Raw genomic sequence first — 20734 nt, forward strand, 5'->3', positions numbered from 1 at the left:
TGTAGGTCCTTGTTTTTCTATTATCCTTGCTCTATTACTAACATTTTGTTTTTAATGCTTAAAAACCCCATCAGCAACTTCTGAATATATTTTCCATGCCCTGAACCTGTTATTGTGACCACTCAAATTCAGTCAAGTTCAATCAGCAGAAGTCAGAGATAAACAATTTTTTTCCATTTTATTTGAAATAATATACAAGAATATAGTGTGCAAAATTTAGGGGCAACATCATGAAGAGGTGTAATGAACTGAAATCGATTTTACAGCTGTGATTCCTAACCAGAAACACCACTTGGTAAGTAACGTGAAAAGCCATGATTGTAGCTCAGAGCAAAAGCAGCGTCTCGCCCAGGGACTTGCTCTCACCTCAGACAGCTGGAGGAAAAGTAAAGTGCACGTGTTGCACTGCAGTAAGTGCAAAGTCTGCCCCCACCATAAAGATACGATGACAAAGAAGATATTTAAGATATGTGGCTGAGGAGATACAGAACACAAAGTTAAAAAATACAACGATGTCAACTGTTAATAGCACCATTACAGTGACTATATCCCAATGCTATTAACTAACTTGACCTTGGCCCGGGCTTGGCCTCCGCTGGAAATGACGGATGGGTGCCGCCACCTGGTGCAAGACTCCGCATGCCCGGGGTAGCGGCAGCAGGCGGCTCTCACGTTGGGACACCGACGCTATCCACCCACCACACGTGCCGGCAGCCGCTTGGCACTGGCCGGACTAGAGCTCCCGTGTTTGGCACGGCCCAGCGTGTGGTGGCTGCTCAGGGAGAGGCCTGTTCCCAGCTCTGTTTCATCCCGTTATGTATACAATACAGATTAATAAGCAGTAAGGAGCCAATGTATAAACAGCAGTTACATATTTTTAAATTCCCCTTTTGTACAATTTAAAATAAAACATGTATACACTCTCCTCTCTTTCTACTGTACTTTAGCACCACAGGATATCAATTTTCAAGCCTATATTACCTGATAGACATATACGAAGTTTGGAAGAAAAATAAGGCAATTTGGTTTACAATGTTGATAGTTTTAGCTTACTTAATGCTCTAATGGAGAAAGCAAATCCTCACTCATTATTAAATCATTTCAAGACTCATTGCTATCGGTATCTTATGGTCACACGAATTCAGGATGAATGGTGACACCTTGATCTTCTTAAGCCCTTCCATGGACAGTCAGTGTTTATGTAACTACAGACTTCAGAACGAGCGTCGTGGCTTAATGCTGTTGTGAGCCCTGTGGAGAGAAAATTAGAACTCGGTGAATGTGTATAAATCGATATCTAGTAATTCTACAAATGAGAACTAAGAGAACAGAATGTTTATAAGCTTCCTGTTTAAAAAATATCACTTTTTCAAAGGGGATGATTTTTTAAGTTTGCTAATACCCGATGACTAAGCATCTAGAAAATGTATGACAACGGCAAGAAGAGACGGATTAGGAGGAGCAGAAAAGAAAGGGGATCCAGGCTAAGTCCTACCACACAGAAGTCTAAGGTAATGAAGAACTTCACAAACCCAGTTCAGCCACCCTCTTGTGCTGGAGTCTGACTACCATCTACTTGTTTACAAGAGGTTCTTGAAAAACGTGTGAGTGTGAACTACATGTTACTATTAAAAGACCTAGGCAGAATGAACTGAAGACCTCCTCGACCAGCCCTCCTGCTGCAAAGGACTATCTTCCCTTTGTTTTTGTTATTTTTTAAACTTTATTTGGGAGCGAGAGTACGAGCAGGGGAGAGGCAGAGTATGCACTGACAGCATGGAGCCCAACGTGGGGCTCGATCTCACACATCGGGAGATCATGACCTGCGCCGAAATCAAGAGTCGGGCACTTAACCAACTGATCTAAAAATACAACTTAAAAGATGCTAGTCTAGTCAAGGAAATGTTCTAAGAATCAAGTCCATCTGAGGTTGATTATGGTATGAACTCATTTACAAGAGTCTTCCTAGGCTTTTCTATTTCTTCTCCTTCCTGGGGTTTTTAATCTAGAAATTCTGTGCAAACGTCAGAAGGCCCCATGAAGGTTAATGTGCCCCACGCTCCTTAGCCCCTGCCCAATCAAGAAAGGCTGTGGAGACATGCCACCCCAAGATTAGAGAGATTTCTAATAGTGTGATACTGAGTTAGTAACACCCATCTTTCAACCCAACTAGAAATACTACCATTCCAAAATTATTTTTCCACCTTAATATTTCTGCCTAAACACACTTCTTAAGCATGTCTGAGAGTTCTACTTTCCATACTAAAAGAGTAGATGGCACTTAGTGATTAAAAAAAGCAGCCTGCCTTACATGGTGGTATAAACACATTATTAGGTTGTGAAGTGTAAAAAGGCTGAAAAACAGCCTCAACACCACCTTTTAAAGGTCATAACAACTGCTGCAACATGCCAGTATACTTATGGGGAGAAGTCAAGATCTTTTTGAGCAACTAGTTGTTGAAACATACTGAATTGGTTCTTTTCCTTTTCCAACAGTCAGGATTTAAACGTTTTTGTTCTTCAGCCAAAGCCTTTGCTTCTAATGTATACATCCTTCTCTCTTCATTCTTCATTTTCTTCCACCTATCACCAAGGATCACACTTATGGCTCTGTAAAATAAATATTGACACAATGCTGAAGGCAAGCATTTCTCGTAAGACGCATGTATGTCAAGTGCTGCTACTTCAGGAAGATATAGAAAGTTAAAAGAAGGCAAAAATCTTGTCCAACAGAGAGAAGGGAAAAGGCCAAGACTACGGTAGTCATTTCCAGTAAAATCTCAAGTCCTATGGGCCCATTCATCATAATCTTGGCAGTTATAAAGCCTCCTGGAATACTGCCAGTATTTTCCAATTGTCCAGAGGCATCTAAAATGGCTAAATATTCAGTGTCCTACAGAGCTTAAAGAGAAAAGTTAAATTATTTCAAAGAAATGGTTTAAATTACCATTGGAACTATCCTAGTATATTGGTTCCTTAAAGATGCTAAGGTATTAAGGCAGTGTTCAGTATCAGCAGCATGAAGTATTATAAGCTATTCTTGCTTTCTGTTTGTACCCATAACCCATCAAACAGTTATGACCAAAGTCCCATTCGTTCATGCAACCATAGTAAAAATGTGGTGGGCATTAACTCTGCACAGCTTACCATTTACCCTCCTAAGACAACACCGCATAAATCCTAGGTGATACTCGTACTTGAGAAAATCGGATTAACTCAAAGGGAAAGAAGTCAAACTGGATAAAACACTTCATGACTAATCTGAAGCTGTTTCCTATTTATATTTGTTAATCTGCTCCCAAACCTAGCAGAAAATAGTCTCATCCAGAACATGCAGACAGAAACCATTTTCCTTCTGTGAAGAGCTTTTAACCATTAATTTCATGACACAAAACAAAAGGCGGTACATGCTGTGTGAAGTATATACGAGGGATTTTAGTGACTGATGGGGAAGCTAGAGGCAGGCATCTGAACTTCAGAAGAATAGTAACCACAGCTCCACGACTTAACAAGAAATTAAATATGCACTAGATACGTACGTACATTTTCCAGTAAGTGGATGCGATTAAATACTATTATCTTCCTTTAGAATAAAAACCAGTTTTTACAGTCTGTGGGTTAAAGGTACCACATAATGGTCAACACATTTACTAGTTAAACTGGTAAAAAATATTTAGGTATCATCAATTCCCAAATCACAAGTGCATTTGGTTGGAGAAGTTTCTGTTTTTTTTAAATTGTAAATACTTAAAAATGAATAAGCTCATAGGAACAGTTTAGTGGTTGCCAGAGGCTAGGGGTGGGGGCTGGACGAAATGCGAGAAGGGGGTCAAAAGGTACAAACTTCCGGTTATAAACAAGGAAGGCCCCGGGGACGAGGTAAAGTGCACAGGTATACTGTATGGTACTTTCGAAAGTTGTGAAGAGTAGCTCTTAAAAGTTCTCTTTATGTGAAAAATCTGTAACGGTGTGGTGATAGATGTTAAGTAGATGTTGTGTGGAGAGGATTTTACAGAATCTACAAATATCACATTATGCTGACTTGAAACTGTCAATTCCCTCTCCCTCTATCTTGCGCTGAGACATTCATACTCGAATTCAAAAACTCAATTGTTTTATGTGGATAATCACATGACTTTGCTCATGCCATCAAGGTTAATGGGAGACAGCAGTTTTGATGGTCAGGAAACTAAGGAGATTGGAAGAAGTCATTTCTATGCTTTGAGAGGAAGTGAGCGCTAAAGGACTCAGATGAGCGAGGAGTACAAACAAGCAGGGCAGAAAGGACCAGTGTGGATTTCATCCATGGGCTATCACTGATGCCACCTGTATGTTTAGTCTCTGGCAGTTTGTAGTAACTACTATGAGTGTCAAAAAGACTACAAACCGCCAATGCCTGCATCTTCCACAGTATGACACAGGTGTAGAGGAGGGACACTTGGGATCTGACACGAGAAACTTTTTCTATAAAGATAGGACAGTCAGAACTGTGTCTTCCAACAGGCAAATGACAATGTTATTTTAGAAGGCAGACCCTTACCCACCCAGGTGACCGAATTATCCCTCTAGGTATCATAAAATAGTTACCCATGAAGCTAACTTTTGAAAGTCAACCTAAGAAAACAAGAATTCGATCAAAAAAGCTAAGCAAGAAGTTTACTTAACTCCCAGTTCCTGTGAACTGCACAGAAGAGTTCACTATTAGATTCACAAATAGAATTTTTACCTGTTATCTTTCCCTGGATACATCTGAGTATATTCAACTCTGTATTTTTTGGCAAAAAGCATGAAGGCATTCATTGGTCTTTTGCACTTGTTAGGAGAAGTGGCACTTGCAGTCCCTGAGCTGTGGTTTTTGTCGGCTTTAGCGTACAAAGAACTGGGAGAGAGCTGTGATGACCCCGATGAGCCACAGGTCTTACTAAGTCCAGATCTTGCAAAGTCCTGGCCTCCAGGCCCCCCACAAGACAAAGATGCACGACGCTGACGAGCCATACTGCTTAACACGTAGACTGCGGAAGAATCCATAGGTGTGAAGTCATAGCTAAAAAAAAAAAAAAAAAAAAATTAACATGGTTTTAATTCGATTTGATTATCTGATTTACAAAAACTGAAAACACTTTTTTTTCCCCTGTACGATGTTTAACCACCTTCACCACTGACAGTTGCTTATAAGATGAAAGCTTATATATGCACTAATTATTTTTTTTAATCTGCACAGAGTATAAAAGTTAAAGATTTCAAGCCCCCCAAAAGAAAATCCACGCACTTTATTTATAGCAAGTACCTCCTCCAGATCCCCCACAACCCACTTAATTACTACTTTAGATTCACTTCTTGAAAAATTTGATAATCTGATTTCTTGGCCTACAGAAGCCTAAAGCTAGAAAACTAAATTGGATGGCAGGCGTAAACAAGGCCTAGGACTAGTTGCTATGCAAGACCGAGTGTTGGGGAAGGACAGTCCAGAGTGACTGACTACAACTAAAAGAACTTAAAATTTTTTGTTGTTTAGGTCAAAACAATCAAACATACATCAATCTCCCCTGAAGGCCATCCATCTATTATAACACAGCTTAGTAACAAGAGTAAAACCTCACATTGATCAGGCAAAGCCCTATTCAGTATATGTTCAGTTTACACAGGCACAGAAATAAGCTATCCATATTACCTTATCTTCCCCACAAGCTTCATTATCCTCTCTTTGTATAAAGAAACAAGCTAAGAAAGAAAAAGTATTATTCAGCCAAGGCCATGCAGCTACTAGATCCAGACCCAGATTTGTCCACCTCCAAAGCCCTAGGTTTCCTCACCAAAACCATGGTCCTCCACCTTGCCACTGGCTAACGTCAGGGTGAACACACAATAGATTAACTGAAAATATTACCTGAGAAGTAGAGCTGGTGTAGACAACAGCCTAAAGATTACACCGGTCAAAAGATTTCTTTTTGTTCCAACTGTGTTCATGCCTACTGCTTCTACTTTTTATCTTAACAGAAAGCCTTTTATTCTAAATCCAACCCCTACTTCTCTCCCTGAAACAAATTCTGATAATACATGAAAACAGGTTGATACTAACTACAGAAACAGTATCTACCTAAAGGTAAAGCAATAGGAGATTATGAATTATTCCAGAAACAGATGGAGAGAACTAAGTGCATGAAGCCCATGCCAGTCACCGCACACAATAAAAATGACTTCTACCAATTATCAACCACACAACATGTGGGTTTTTTTTAAAAAAAGGTATTACATGAAATAAATATGATGCCAAAATCATCTAATCAATATTCAGCAGTCAGGATTATGTCAAAGAAACAATTTTTGCTATCTCGATCCCCTCCCATATATAATTTAGAAAAACAAAACTAAACAAACATTATAAATGAATTGACACAAAATTATTAATCTCCACTGAAGTATTTATTTACAACTTGAAATACCAAGATTTAAATAGAAGCAAGCTAATTACTGAAATCTGAAAACTCTACCATCTAGTGGTACAAATGTAACTCTTCTATTTCCATTATGGATACAACTTAAAAGTAGTTGGAAATATTCAATCACAGAATTCAGATTTTGATATGACTATAGCATTAAAATATTACACAGAATGTCTAAAACAAAGCTTTACCTTTGCCACACTCAATTCTTTCTCCTTGGGATGCCCAAGTGACTTAGTTGAGCATCTGACTCTTGGTTTTAGCTAAGTTCAAGCCCTATGTCAGGTTCCATGCTGACAACACAGAGCCTGTTTGAGATCCTCTTTCTCCCTCTCTCTGCCCCACTCACACACTCTCTCTCTCTCTCTCAAAATAAATAATACACTTTAAAAAAAATTTTTTTTTAAAGTCTCTACCAGTAGTTCCTGAAACGTGCCTTGTTTCATGCCTCCACTTTTTCTCCCTGCCATTCCTTAAGCTCAAATACCCTTTCCCACATTCACTAATGTTTATTCTTTTTTCTATTTTTTTAAAGTATATTTATTTTTGAAGTGGGGGGGTGGTGGAGAGGAAGGGAGGGAGTGGGCTCAAACAGGGGAGGGGCAGAGAGAAAAGAGAGATTCCCAAGCAGGCTCTGAGATGTCAGTGCAGAGCCCCGTGCAGGGCTCGATCCCACAAACTGAGATCATGACCTGAGTCAAGATCAAGAGTTGGAGGCTTAACCGACCAAACCATCCAGGTGCCCCCCTAATTTCTATTCTTTTTTTTTTTTTAATTTTTTTTAACGTTATTTATTTTTGAGACAGAGAGAGACAGAGCATGAACAGGGGAGGAGCAGAGAGAGAGGGAGACACAGAATCTGAAACAGGCTCCAGGCTCTGAACTGTCAGCACAGAGCCCGACGCGGGGCTCGAACTCACGGACCGTGAGATCATGATCTGAGCCGAAGTCGGACGCTTAACCAACCAAGCCACCTAGGTGCCCCCTAATTTCTATTCTTAAAAGAAAAACTCCACAGTAGTGTTGTGTCTATTAACCATAGTCATAGACACTCACTTTAATCCTCCCTTCAACATTATCCTTGTACAGATCTTGTACAGACTTTTTTTTTTTTTTTTTTTTTTTTTTTTTTTATACAGAGCCATGGAAAAGTTCATTGATTTATCCCAGCTTCCACAACAAATCCGCAAAGCTAGGATCTGAATCCACGCATCCTAGCTCCAGAGCACCTACCAGGCCACATCTCTCAATCAGCACACACCACACCGTACACATTTACTAATCCATTTCCTTCTCTAGACTGGAAGCAAAGAAGCAGGCCCATGTCTTAACAGATTCTAAATCCCCAAGCCCAACACATACACTAGGCTCTCAAATTCAAATATCTGATGACTAATGAAGAGGTGAAAAAAGTTCTGCAGAACATAATAATGTAAAATTTTAATTGGGTTCAGACCCCACCTCTTCCACCTACTAGTATGACTTGGACAGAGTAAATAAACATCTAGCCTCAGTCTACTTATCTCTAAAATGAACTGAACACATGCCATGTAGTGTGGCTGAGCTGACAGAACAGTGTCTACAAAACTCAGGGCAGAGGCTGGCACATAGCAAGTATTCGTTGGGGTATATATTATTATTACTGTAGAAATAGCCGAGATTGATAGAACACAAAATTTGGAGTCTCGAAAGGATACAGACTTGAATCTTGGTTCTGATACAAATGGCTGTTTCTGGTTCCTTAAGCACCGTCCCCTCCCCCACCGCCGGTAAAGTGAGGCTATAATCTCATAGGATTGTGAAGATTAAGTATGTTAACACATGTACAGCACCTGGTACACAGTGGACACTCAGGAGTTAAATTCTATCACTTGAACAGAAATGCTAAATTCACAAAGTCAGAAGTGACAGTCTGAAACCTGCCTGATGCCCAGAAGGCTGGCCTCAATTGTGTCTGGAATGGGCTTCTTCAAATCATACTCTCACTTAAAAGCCTCCTTTCTACCAACGAACTATAAATTGTGTTTAAAAGCTCATCTATGGCTGACTTCTGGTCCTTACCAAGGTAAAATCTAATCGGATGTCCTTCCCTGTACAGCAGGACCCAGGAGCTGCCCCCAAATCCCCAGACTGTCCTGGGAACCGATTCTGGGGTTCCCTTTTGGACAAGTGTTTCTTCCTGCCTTCCTTCCCTTTCTGGCCCTCCTTATACCAGACAGCACTTCCCTTAACCTGCCAAGTCACAATCTAATCCACAATGAAAATTCAGTCCATTTCATGCTTCTCAACTCTGTCATGCTCTTTTCTCCTGGATGAAACTGCCCATTTTCCACTCCTTAATGGGGAGCAGAAAGTCACTCCACAGGAAAATGAGACCAATGTCCAAGGTCATCTTAGGGGTGACTGCTATTCAGTATGACCAACTGATGAGAACCTACCGTCTTGGAAAAAGAATTAGGTAGGTTAGTGTTGTTTTTGCTTAAAAAAGGTTTTTCACTATGCAAAACTTAGTATGTAAAAAATGTATTTAACTTTTATGTTAGTTATAAAGTGTACAAAGGAGTGAACCCACAACCTAATTAAGAAATAGACTATTTCTACTCTAAATAGTTCCACATTTGCCACCCCCAAAGATAACCACTCTCCTGAATGGTTTATCATCCCCTTACTTTTTTCAATATTTTATTATAAAAATAATACATTATTCATAAAGAGAACATATAAACACTATAGTGTTAATAGCATTATATTAATCTATAGTAGCATTAATTAGGTTAATATATCCATTGTATCAACATGTAATATGTAAACATTCTGTTATGTGGCACCTGTAACACAGCGGGCCGGACTGCTATCCTGAGGGTATCCTTAAAAGGCTGGCCCTGGACTAGCATCTGGAATTGCGATTTTAGGAAGGTTCTCTTTATTCCCACCCTGGTAAGAGTAGCTCACTGTGCCTCAATTGTGTGTACAAACAACATCGCTAGCCCTAAACACCTGCTTTCCTTTTGGAAGTCTGGAATTTGAGTACACGCAAGGCAGAGGCAACCTGTGCGACCAGCTCCCAGTAAAAACCCTAGTGCTAAGTGTGTAACAGCTTCCCCGGCAGATGCCAGTTCATCCCTATTGTTACAACTCACTGCTGAGAGAAATAAGGGTGCTGTGCGATTGCGCTGGGAGGAGTCCTGGAGGCCCGGCTTCCTCTACACTTCACCCCACGTGCCTTTCCTTTTCAGGATTTTGCTTCATATCCTTTCACTAGAAGAAATCCTAGGCAGGAGTGTGACTACATACTGAATCCTATGAGTCCTCCTGGTATGCCACTGAACCCAGGGGTTGTCTTGGGGATCCCCAGCATAACTGTGTAATGTATGTTATATACATTAAGTAAAAATTATATAAATGTAATTAGATTTGTAATTTTATTAGATCTATTTCCAAAGAATACACACACAAAAAATGGAATTCTGATTCCACACACAAAAAATGGAATTCTACCATGTATTTCTGAGGCTAATTTTACTTAACATTATTTCTAAAATTGATCCATGTTTCAAAACATATGGCTGTGGCTCATTCATTTTCCACTTAATGTTGTATTGGTTTCCACGTTGTACAATCCTGAGCAACACAGCCACGATGACCTAACTTATACATCCCCTTCTGCGTGTCTGTAAGGATTTACTTCTCTAGGGCACACACACACAGGAATGGAATTGTTGATACTCAGTGTTCTAAGATAAAGCCATATTAGGGGCACCTGGGTGGCTTGGTCGGTCAGGTGTCTGACCCTTGATGTCTTGGTATCAGCTCAGGTCATGATCTCACAGTTCATGGGATTGAGCTCTTGGTCGGTCTCTGAACTGACAGCACAGAGCCTGCTTGGGATTCTCTCTGTTCCTCCCTCTCTCTCTCTCAATAAGGAAAAAAAAAAAAAAAAGATCAAATTATCTTCCAAAGTTTTTCTATCTTTAGAATATTCTCACCAAAACATACGAGGTATCGCTGACCTACATCCTAAGAGTACTTAAGAGTATCAGACCTCAAAACCACCTCATTTCTCTTGAATTTGTAAAAAGAACAGAGTGTGTGAGGGATGTAACCAAATAACATTTAGATTGCAATCTGCAGACGTTTACTGAGCATAAAGCCTGTGCCAGGGCCTGTGCTAGGTGCTTTTTTAAAATAACAGCCTCACGTATCCTTTCAAAATAAAAATATATTAACCTTACGTTTTATTACATTAAATTAATGAAATAAATAAAACCTATAGGCCAGCAGGTACTCTGGATTCTCTTAATGCCTATGAACTTAATAATTATCTTAAAGAGGGACTCTGGGGTGGCTCAGTGGGTTGGGCATCTGACTTCGGCTCAGGTCATGACCTCACAGCTGGTGAGTTCGAGACCCGAGTCAGGCTCTGTGCTGACAGCTCAGGAGCTTGGAGCCTGCTTCGGATTCTGTGTCTCTGTCTCTCTCTGCCCCTGCCCCACTTGCTCTCTCTCTCTTAAAAATAAACATTAGCAATTATCTTAAAGAGAAAATGAGTTTTAAAATTCCAGATACCTATAAACAGACTTTCTCTGGATACCTTCTGGGAGTAGGGGAATAACTGCCCCGGTTGAGCCAGGCCTGCGGGGTTTCCAGGAATGCGGGCTTCTCAGTGCTGAGACCAGAACAAACTGAGACAGCTCATCAACCCCCTCGAGCATCAGGACACAGGGGTACTTGTTCTGTTCTACCACATACTAGCAAGAGGATGTCCAAAAAACTCACTTCCCTCTTTAAGATTTTCCAAATGTCAAGTGTTTTTGCTATTTTTACTATTTGTTAATTCATGCTACTAATGCCCTTGGTCGAAATGAATTATTAAAGATACAGTTATAGAAAGAAAAGGACAGTTAAGTACAAAAAAACACTACTAAGAGACTTAAGGACTGGTTAAAACAGCTAGCCAGATACAGCAGTTTTCTATATATATAGAATAACTATCAAAGTTGATCCGTTTAGTTCCTGGTCACGTAACATGTGGTATTTTTTCTAATCTAATACCAAATGTTTATGAACTCATGGTTTTCCTGCGTGATGACTATGTGTAAAGCTCCCCTGGAACTATTACTTTGTTAGTTCAATTACCGAATATGTTTTCATTTAATCATATTGCTCTAAGTAGTCCTTTTATAATCTTCAAACCTTTGAGGTTTAGCCTCCTAAATTTCTGACTTTGCAACCATTAGAGAGGTTAAAGGTAAACGTTAACAACAGGAAAAGAATCCAATAATACCTTTTAAATGTATCAAAAACACCTGAATCATCAAAATTAATGGCATCGGGGTGTCCGGGAGGTAGACATACATCACCAATATGGATCTCACAACATGGAATGCCATGCTGTACCACAGTCAGGCTTGGATAAAACGATGACCAACCTAAAATCAAATCAAACAGCAGTTACATAAAGGATAGGGATTGACAGAAGGGACCCTAATTATTTATTCTACAATAGGCCCTTCACTTCTGAACCTTGAAAATAGGTTACTACTTAAGTCTCAGCAGATTTTTAACATGTCCTGTATCTTTGCCACAAAATTAAGTCCCAAGTATTTCCTTTAAGCAGTGCGAAGCTCTCCAAAACTTGTTGGATTCGGCGTTTTATTAATATACAGATTCTATCAATCAACACCTCCATCAATTTACAAGACAGTAATAATCGGTGTCAATGACCAAGACCACAAAACAGCCTCTGAATTATTTTTAACATGGTGTTAGTGTAATAAATCTCTGAAAAGTGATTTCAGTGCAATTACCAGAATATCACATTCCCCCAAATGATACCAAGATAACAGAGAGCTGCTTATATAGTAAGCTACCTGAATGTACGAGTTCATACCCAGAGGAAGTGCAGCCCCACCTAACGACTGCTAAGACCCTAAAGCACCATTAGGAGTTATTATAAACCCCTTCTATGGTAGTTCTGTGTAGTTTGAAAGAAGTTTGCCCTTCAAGTTTTTTTCTTAATCATCAAAGAATTATACCACAAGACATCTTTCCAGATTTAAGAAGTTTTCTTTAAAAAGTTACTATAAATTCAAATTGACACCCTACCTTTATTTTTAACATAGAAAGGGTGGTCCAGCTTACACTCTACAGTAAGTAAGCCATCTTCTACTGTACCAGGATCAAAAGTCAACTTCAGTACAGACTCGCCAAATGATACACTTTCTTCATGTGATAACAACTTTAGACCATCAGAACCATAGCCCTGAAAATACATGCACAGAGTGAACAAACAATATTTAATTCAACACATAATGAAGTTCCTATTATGTGTAAGAGTCTGTAGAAAAATTAAAATAAACAAGACAGGATCCCTGTCTTTAGGGTCCTTGCTTTCCACCCAATAGTGAAGAAAGGCACGTATATAAATCACTGCAGTGCCAAACAGACTGGCACAAGCACTTTCACTGAAATGTAACAATGCTAATGCACTTGATACAGGGAGGTGTTAACTCAGAGAGAGAAGGCAGGGTTCAGTTCCCACTGGAACGGGGATTTAAAAGAATGAAACCCAGAAGGTAGAAGAACATGCCTCATGCCAGGAACAGGCGAAACCAGCCTTCTCTGGAGAGTGCTGAGTATTTGCTAAAAATACCAGGGGGTTCAGAGGTGCGGCAAAGAAGACTGAAAAGGAGGGCCAGTTAGTAAGCAAAGGAGTCTAAAGGACAGGTGAAGTGCTTAAACTTTCCTTTGAGAGGGCACTGGAAGTCAATGCAAGTATTTTCACTAACCACTGTCAACTTTAAGATGATTAAAGTCTGCAGAATAAAAGGTGCCTCTAGTATTCAATTTATTTGAAGATATGATGAGAGAAACCCATCACAGTCTTAAACGGACAAGTGCCATGGTGGTAGAAAAGGGCTAAATTTTAATCCAACTGATATTTTATTGAGCAGTTGGCACACACCAGGGGCTAGGTTCTGAAAACACATTAACAACCATGATCCCTACCCTTAAAGTCACAGAAAAAACAAGGAGACCGACATGCCACCAGCTAGCTATTGTGTCCAATCCTTATGACACTAGTGCATGAAAGAGGTAGAGAGAGAGAAGGAGGACTGCACAACACCTCTAAAGAAAGAGAAGTGACCACTGAGTATGAAGGTGGGGAGGGGAACACTCAACTTCTTGGTTTTCAATCTGTCAATCAAGAAGGCTAACAATACCTTTAAAAGAAGGGAGAAGAAGTAGGCCAGGAAGGGGAAGAAAAGGTGAGTCCAGGCTTGGTTATACTAATAAGCTGAGTAGGAAGAACTGACTGTGACTCATGCAGGTGTCCAACATGCAGGTGGAGGCCACAGCCATGTTATCTGTAACTACATTACGGGATCTTCTCATTCCTAGAGCTACAAGGTGTCAAAACTGATCCAATCTATTTTCAGATTAGGGAGCCCACACACAGTGGGGTCAACAATCTTCCCAACATTAGTCACACAGACAATTGCTAGAAGAACCAGAAAGACAATCCAGGTTTCCTGACTCCAAGACCAGAGACTCAACAGTTAGTAACAACAGCAGGATCAAAACAGGAATTTTAAACAAGCACACTTCACATGCCCAATTCCTCTGCCTACAGTGGAGATGGAGAAATTAAAAGATTGCAAAGATTAAGATTTTAAAGGCACTAACGGACATTTATCCTAACTAGTGCTTCTGCTTATCAACTTAAAAATGCCAATGTTTTATGGGATCATTTAAAAAGTAACTTCATATAATCAACTCTCAATTATCCATTTGGGAATTAACCACTTTGTACATTACATAAGATAAAAGCCTTGGTTCATTTGTTCATTGTATTTTTTTTTAATGTTTATTTTTGAGAGAGAGAGAGACAGACAGACAGAGTACAGTGTGACAGGGGAGAGGGGCAGAGAGACAGGGAGTCACAGAATCTAAAGCAGGCTCCAGGCTCTGAGCAAGCTATCAGCACAGAGCCTGACACAGGACTCAAACCCACAAACTGTGAGATCATGACCTGAGCTGAAATTGGACACTTAATCGACTGACCCACCCAGGAACCCCCATTCATTTCATTTCTCCCAACGTAAAATGTATAAAAAGAGCTAAGGAATACATCATTTTCCCATCTCAGAAAGCATAATTACAAAGGTGAACCTAAAGACACTGCTGCCCTCCATCCAGCTAAGCAATAACACAGTCACAAAACTTCCATCTAAAACGTAAGGTGTCACTTAAAGACGAAAGTAAATGGAGGGTACTCCTAAAGATTAATAATAAGCCTATGTTTTCTCACGAAAGACTTGGGAAAAGTTTTACAAATTTTAAATCAACCTTGTGAGTGCCCACTTGGAGATCTTCTTCATTAACGCAGCCTTCAGTTCTAGCAAAATCTTCAACATCCTGCCATTCCTTTTTGCTTCCCTTATGAAAGCACAGTCGTGTGCCTAAAGTTTGAGTAGAAAAGCAAATATTAGCTATCTGACTAGCATGCTACATAAGTAAGCTGCAAAAATTCAAGTTGTTTTTTTACCTTTCAAAAAACAGTGCCAAGCAGTTGAAGGCCAGGAATTGCACCATCCCAAATCATCATCATCTGAGAGGGAGGACATGCAGAAAATGCCAGATTCTGACTCACTATTTGCCTATGGAGAAAAATATCAGAAACTTTTTTATTTTGTAACATATTTTGTTAATATCTGTCTTTATCCCAAGGCTTCAGGCTCTCTCCTCATTAGTGGATAACTTAAAACACCTGTAAACTTAGCAAAAAATATGCCTCTGAAAACTGAAGTTTCTGGAAGTTTTAGTTAAATGCATGTTCCCAGTGGTAACAAACTTTGCTAACAGTGAACAGAGCTGTATGTAAAATATAATCCAGATCACCAGCAGAGCGATGAGACAATTTCCCATCTGCACGTGCTTCAAAAGGACTTCACAGAAAAGGAAAGTTAACATATTTCACTGCTGTGCAAACTTCGTTAACAGTTTCATCTCATGAATAAACTCACCCTTTCATGTCTGACTGGGGTTTCCTCCTTCCAGTGATGATGAGGGAAGGCTGGCTCACTCTTAGAAGAGGACACCGGTGGAGGGCGCGCATAGGAATGTAAACTTTTGCTAGTAGCTATGATGTGTACAGGAGATGATCTAAAATAAGGAAGCAGTTTTAACCATAAAGCATAGGTCCTTAAAGCAGATCTTTCCTTTTGATGAAAAGAACTTCATATTCATAATACCAATGTTATCACATAGAAGACACCTACGGAAAACACTAAAGACATCAAGATTTCATTTGTAGTCTGCAGTTCCTTAGTTTCTTACCCAAGCCCTCTTCACACATTTCAAATACTGTTCTTTTTTTTCATATTTATCCATGTATTTTAAATTCAAAGTTACTTTCACCTATTCACCCATTTTTGTATCAGCAAGTACATACAAACGTAACAAATAATGTGCAGGCTCCCTGTCCACTTCTCTCTTCTACTTTGCTGCAGTCAGTATGAACACGGCATCTCAGCCTAATGTGACCAACACTTCGAAGCCTCCGTCTACCAACCACCTGTCACTGTGCAGATACAATGAACTACCTGAAGCTACAATGCTTAAACTTATTCTAGCAGGAAGCAGCCTAAATGGAACTTCCTGTAACTGGACACTACTTCCTATTTCCTGATACAGGCTTGTCAAAAACCATCTACTCATAAGGCTAGTTATCTTCCCACAGGATCACCTTTGATAAGAGTCAACTATTCCCAGGAGGAGTAACACTAAAAGCAGCACTCCCAGTCAGGGCGCCCAGCATGTGCACTGCGCTCTGGGAAGCAGCAGAGAGGAAGACTGCAGGTCTAGGAGACCAACCAGCCCAATGGTCCCCAATCAGGACAGTTCTCAGAGATGCAAAATAGGAATCTGGTGCTTAACAGAAAAAAGTATATGCATGTCTGGACTAACCCTCTTTTAAAAAGGGGGAGAAATATCTTCCTTTCCGATTCTTCCCTTACTCCCTGAGAAACTGTGTTAGCCCCTCAATTTTTATTTTACCCTTATTAACACTTTTTCATTATATCTTTGCAGAAGTTACTCTGGAATAAGAGTCCGTAAAACTATACTTTGCCTTCATGTTACTATCACTTCTTAAAAACCCCTCAAATTTCTAAGTGTTTTAGCACATTCTCCAGTCAATTTTGGATTTCAAACGACAAATACTTAATGATTCATCTTTGCTCCAGTTCTTCCTTTTATTAAAACATTTATATCTTCATGGAGTATTAAAGAATGGCCAAACTGCTAAAAATTCCTTAAGTATATCCTGCCTTCATGACTAATAAAAGAAAATGGGTTTATCAGTTCTTCTGTTGAACCATTTAAAGAGAAGTAACAATGCAATGTTCTGAAATGTATATGGCCTAAATGTTCTGTAAAAATTAACATGCCACAAGTGTCTAAAATACCAACAGCATCTCTCCATCCCTCTATCTATGCAGGGGTAATGTAAACTTTACCTGTCCTCAACCCCTTGGTACTGTACAGTGACAACTTCAGACATCCAAAGCTCAACAAGTAACACGGTTTAACACGCTACAAGAAGGAGCACGAACAGCCACTAACAGTGTTAGAAGGCAGGAGAGACAGCAGTGAGAGCCTCTCGGTCTTGTTCCCTAGGAGGCAGGGAAGCATAGAAAATGCTGCAGAGAGGAGTGCCTGGGTGGCTCAGTCAGTTAAAAGTCCGACTTCGGCTCAGGTCATGATCTCACAGTTCGTGGATTTGAGCCCCGCATCAGGCTCTGTGCTGACAGCTCGGAGCCTGGAGCCTGCTTCGGATTCTGTGTCTTCCTCTCTCTCTGCCCCTCCCCTGCTCTACCCTGTTTGTCTCTGTCTCTCTCTCTCTCTCAAAAATAAATAAACATTGAAAAGAAAGAAAGAAAGAAAGAAAGAAAGAAAGAAAGAAAGAAAGAAAGAAAGAAAGAGAAAGAAAATGCTACAGAGAATAAATTTATATCTTAAGGAAAATATTCCTTCTTTACTTATGTTTTTATTTATATCGATTACCTACCTTAAAGGTTTGCTCAACTTTCCATGAACTATATTAATTCTAAGTTTGCTACTAAAAAAAGAAGTGTTATCTCTAAACTAGAAAAAGACAGCCCAATGGGAAGATCAGGGTCTGTTTTTATAACTGCCAACAAATTTTTAGCTTTTTGACTATTTTTTTCTTTCTAGGAAATTTTCATGGAATTAAACTGAAAAATTTAGTTAACTACATTGAATTTGCCCTAATCAAGACCAATATCCTGCCAAACAGGGGGGAAAAGAAAACACAGCAAAATTTAATGGGTTACAAGAAAGCCAGAGCTTCACACATGAAAAGTTTATGTCTTAGCAAAGAATTACAGTAAGTTAGAAGCATTACCAAAATTCAGTTATTCCTACATCATCTTGTATAGACTATGGTCTGTCTACCCATGTGAGTACAAATCTGGGCACTTCTCTCCCCTGCAAACTATTGTGTTTATCTAGGTCGTTTTACATAGATAACTTTGTAACTTTAGGGATAACTAGTGAAATATTATCCACTTAGGTCTCTCTAGGAATTTTAGTTCGAAGCTTCCATAATTTCATAACACAGCAACTCATTTGTGGAAACTCTAGTCCTCTGGTCTGGGTATACGAAACAGTGGTTTTTACCAATGGGGGTCCACTTTTATTAAATTCAAGATTTTAATATTAGCAATTTTAGTTTCCACAAACCAGTAAATAACGTAAGCTCACATATACTGTGGAAGAAAATAAACCTAGATCAAATGGAACCAAATTCAAGGTTGATAAAATTTTTAAATAGAATGTTTATTATAGGGGCACCTGGGTGGGTCAACTCAGTTAAGTGTCCAACTTCGGCTCAGGTCATGATCTTACTGTTCCTGAGTTCGAGCCCCAAGTCAGGCTCTATGCTGACAGCTCAGAGCCTGGAGCCTGCTATGGATTCCCCCACTCCCTGTCTCTCTCTCTGCTCCTTCCCTGCTTGTGCTCTCTCTCTCTCTTAAAAATAAACAAACATAAAAAAATTGTTTTTAATGTTTATTATAATTATGGTCCTTTAGACAAGTATAATTTTCATTTCTCTAACCATAAATATATAATAAAAGTATTTCTTGGTGTAGTTTACTTTTTGAGGACTTTAAAACATTTACTAAAACTTTTTAACTCATATCACTTTTTTCTTAATGTTTATTTATTTTTGAGAGAGAGAGAACGAGAGACAGAAAGAAAGGGAAAGAGAGGATACAAAGCAAGCTGCACACTGTCAGTGCAGAGCCCAACAAGGGGCGTGAACTCATGAGCCTGATCATGACCTGAACAGAAGTCAGGTGCTGAACCGACTGAGCCACCCAGGTGCTTCTCATAGTACTTTTATCTACTTCTCAAAATATGAAACCATGATATTAGGTGAAATATCTCTGCAATCATTATAAAACAATGAGCTCAATTCCAAGGACTTTACTTAAATTCTAATTTAAGTAAACCATTCATCAGATGGTTAGTAACATTATTACTTTTAAAACTAGAAAAAAAATAAGTAACTCTTTGCAATGATACAAGTTTTCGATAAAAATATAGCCAGCACTCCCACCTGTTGTAGAATGAGCACTGCATAAGTGGACTTTGGGGACTGGTGGCGATATTTGCTAATTCTGTTAGCCAATCCACCTCATTTTCACCGTAAGTATTTTCTGATATGTCTGAGGTATTCTGGTTCCAAGATGGTCTTGGATACTCTTGATGTGAAACATCTGAACTTAGCTGGTATATGGCAGATTGGGTAGGATCACTTTGAACTGCCTGAAGTTCAGGAAGGTCATCTGCAAATAAACACACTCAAAGTTATAAAAAAGACATTACTAACACAGGGAACAATATTCTAATTACAGCTAAAAGAAGTCCTTAAATGTGGCTAATAAATTTTGTGAGAAGTATAAATTTGAAATGTTTTCTTGAATGAAACAAGTTTCATTAAAAAATGTCATTGAAAAATGACACCTTATACATTCAAGGGTCAACACAGCCTGATGGAAAAATAGACTTAATGAATATAAATGTATTAATGACTTGTAATTACCACAACTGTTCACAGACCATAAAAACGAGGTATGTGTTTTGATTTTTTTTTTTACAACTTACCTGGAATTAATCCATATACCCCGAAGACATTTTTATGTTAACATGTTTAAGGAGGAAAAAGGCATTTTATGTGTACATATATATACTTATTCATATACTTCATTACCCAGTTATAGAAAATTACTGCAATATTGAGAACAATTTTCAGAGATGAGATTAACATCATATTATAAGGTTTAGGTACTACTTATTCAACTTTATGCTAAATTATTTGTTTTGACTGAGGAGTTCTAAACTCAGTAATATCTGTTGGTTATTTTTTCCTAAAAGTGTGTTCCCAAGGCCCATGTACACGCCCATGTACATGCCACAGCTGTGAACACCAAGACTGAATTCTAAAAAAATTGTATTAAAAAAAAAGAAAAAGGAGGGGAGAAAAAGCATCTTGCAGGCCTTAAAAAATTCTTTATGAAACACACACCTACAACAAACTACAGGTCCCAGGGTCCCTTCAATATATCAGTCAGGAAACTCTTCTAGTGTTGGGAGTCCTTCTAAACTGTTAGGAAGAACATATGTGCATACAATTCCTATTCAGGCAGACGACTCAGAACAGCCTACTAAAGCTGAGATGTCTTATATAGAAGTACTGATTCAGGATATCCACTCAGAAAACCGACTCGAAGCCCTCCCCCTTTCGCTGAGCAGCCGGAAAAGATCGCAGCAACCTAAGAAACCCCCCTGTAACTCTCTCGGTGATGTAGCGATGTCCCTTCCCTTGCAGCCGACAACGTTCTTGACCATCACTTCTTTATTTGTGGTGTGTCACGAGCTCATCTGTCTTTCCAGTTCAGGAAATTAACTACTTTCAAACTGAAGTAACGAGGAGTGGTACGAGTTTTTGACAACCCTGGGCCCTGACTTCTGACTTCCTCCCGACACTAAACTGTAACAGTGAAGCATCAACCGCTGAATAAACTGGTGTTCCTCGCTCACCAGCACCGGCAACCCCTTGGCGTTCAAGCAGTTTATGTCCCAAGACCTTGAGGATCTCCCAATTCCCAAAGAGCATCTCCTCTGGCTCAGCACGTGACACAGTTACAGCTTCTCAAGGGTTTTGTGAACACAGAAGAAAACCGCGTATTGAACGCAGCCGA

General features: G+C 39.4%; 1 protein-coding gene across 3 annotated transcripts in view; it reads right to left on the bottom strand.

Annotated features, from left to right (window-relative positions):
• Window positions 1–159: 159 nt before the first annotated feature.
• HBP1 (HMG-box transcription factor 1) overlaps window positions 160–20734 on the bottom strand; it is a 30164-nt gene continuing 9589 nt past the window's right edge. For all 3 annotated transcript variants that reach the window (XM_042964385.1, XM_042964376.1, XM_042964394.1), the window contains exons 3-11: window positions 19090–19318; window positions 15470–15608; window positions 14992–15103; window positions 14793–14905; window positions 12549–12705; window positions 11728–11872; window positions 4727–5044; window positions 2469–2610; window positions 160–1251 (exon numbers count right to left, since the gene is read on the bottom strand). In XM_042964385.1, coding sequence (XP_042820319.1) covers window positions 1234–1251; window positions 2469–2610; window positions 4727–5044; window positions 11728–11872; window positions 12549–12705; window positions 14793–14905; window positions 14992–15103; window positions 15470–15608; window positions 19090–19318 — 1373 coding nt within the window. In that variant the 3' untranslated portion in view covers window positions 160–1233. The remainder of the gene's footprint in view (window positions 1252–2468; window positions 2611–4726; window positions 5045–11727; window positions 11873–12548; window positions 12706–14792; window positions 14906–14991; window positions 15104–15469; window positions 15609–19089; window positions 19319–20734) is intronic.

This window comes from Panthera tigris, chromosome A2, assembly GCF_018350195.1.
Source record: "Panthera tigris isolate Pti1 chromosome A2, P.tigris_Pti1_mat1.1, whole genome shotgun sequence".
NCBI classification, from domain to species: domain Eukaryota; kingdom Metazoa; phylum Chordata; class Mammalia; order Carnivora; family Felidae; genus Panthera; species Panthera tigris.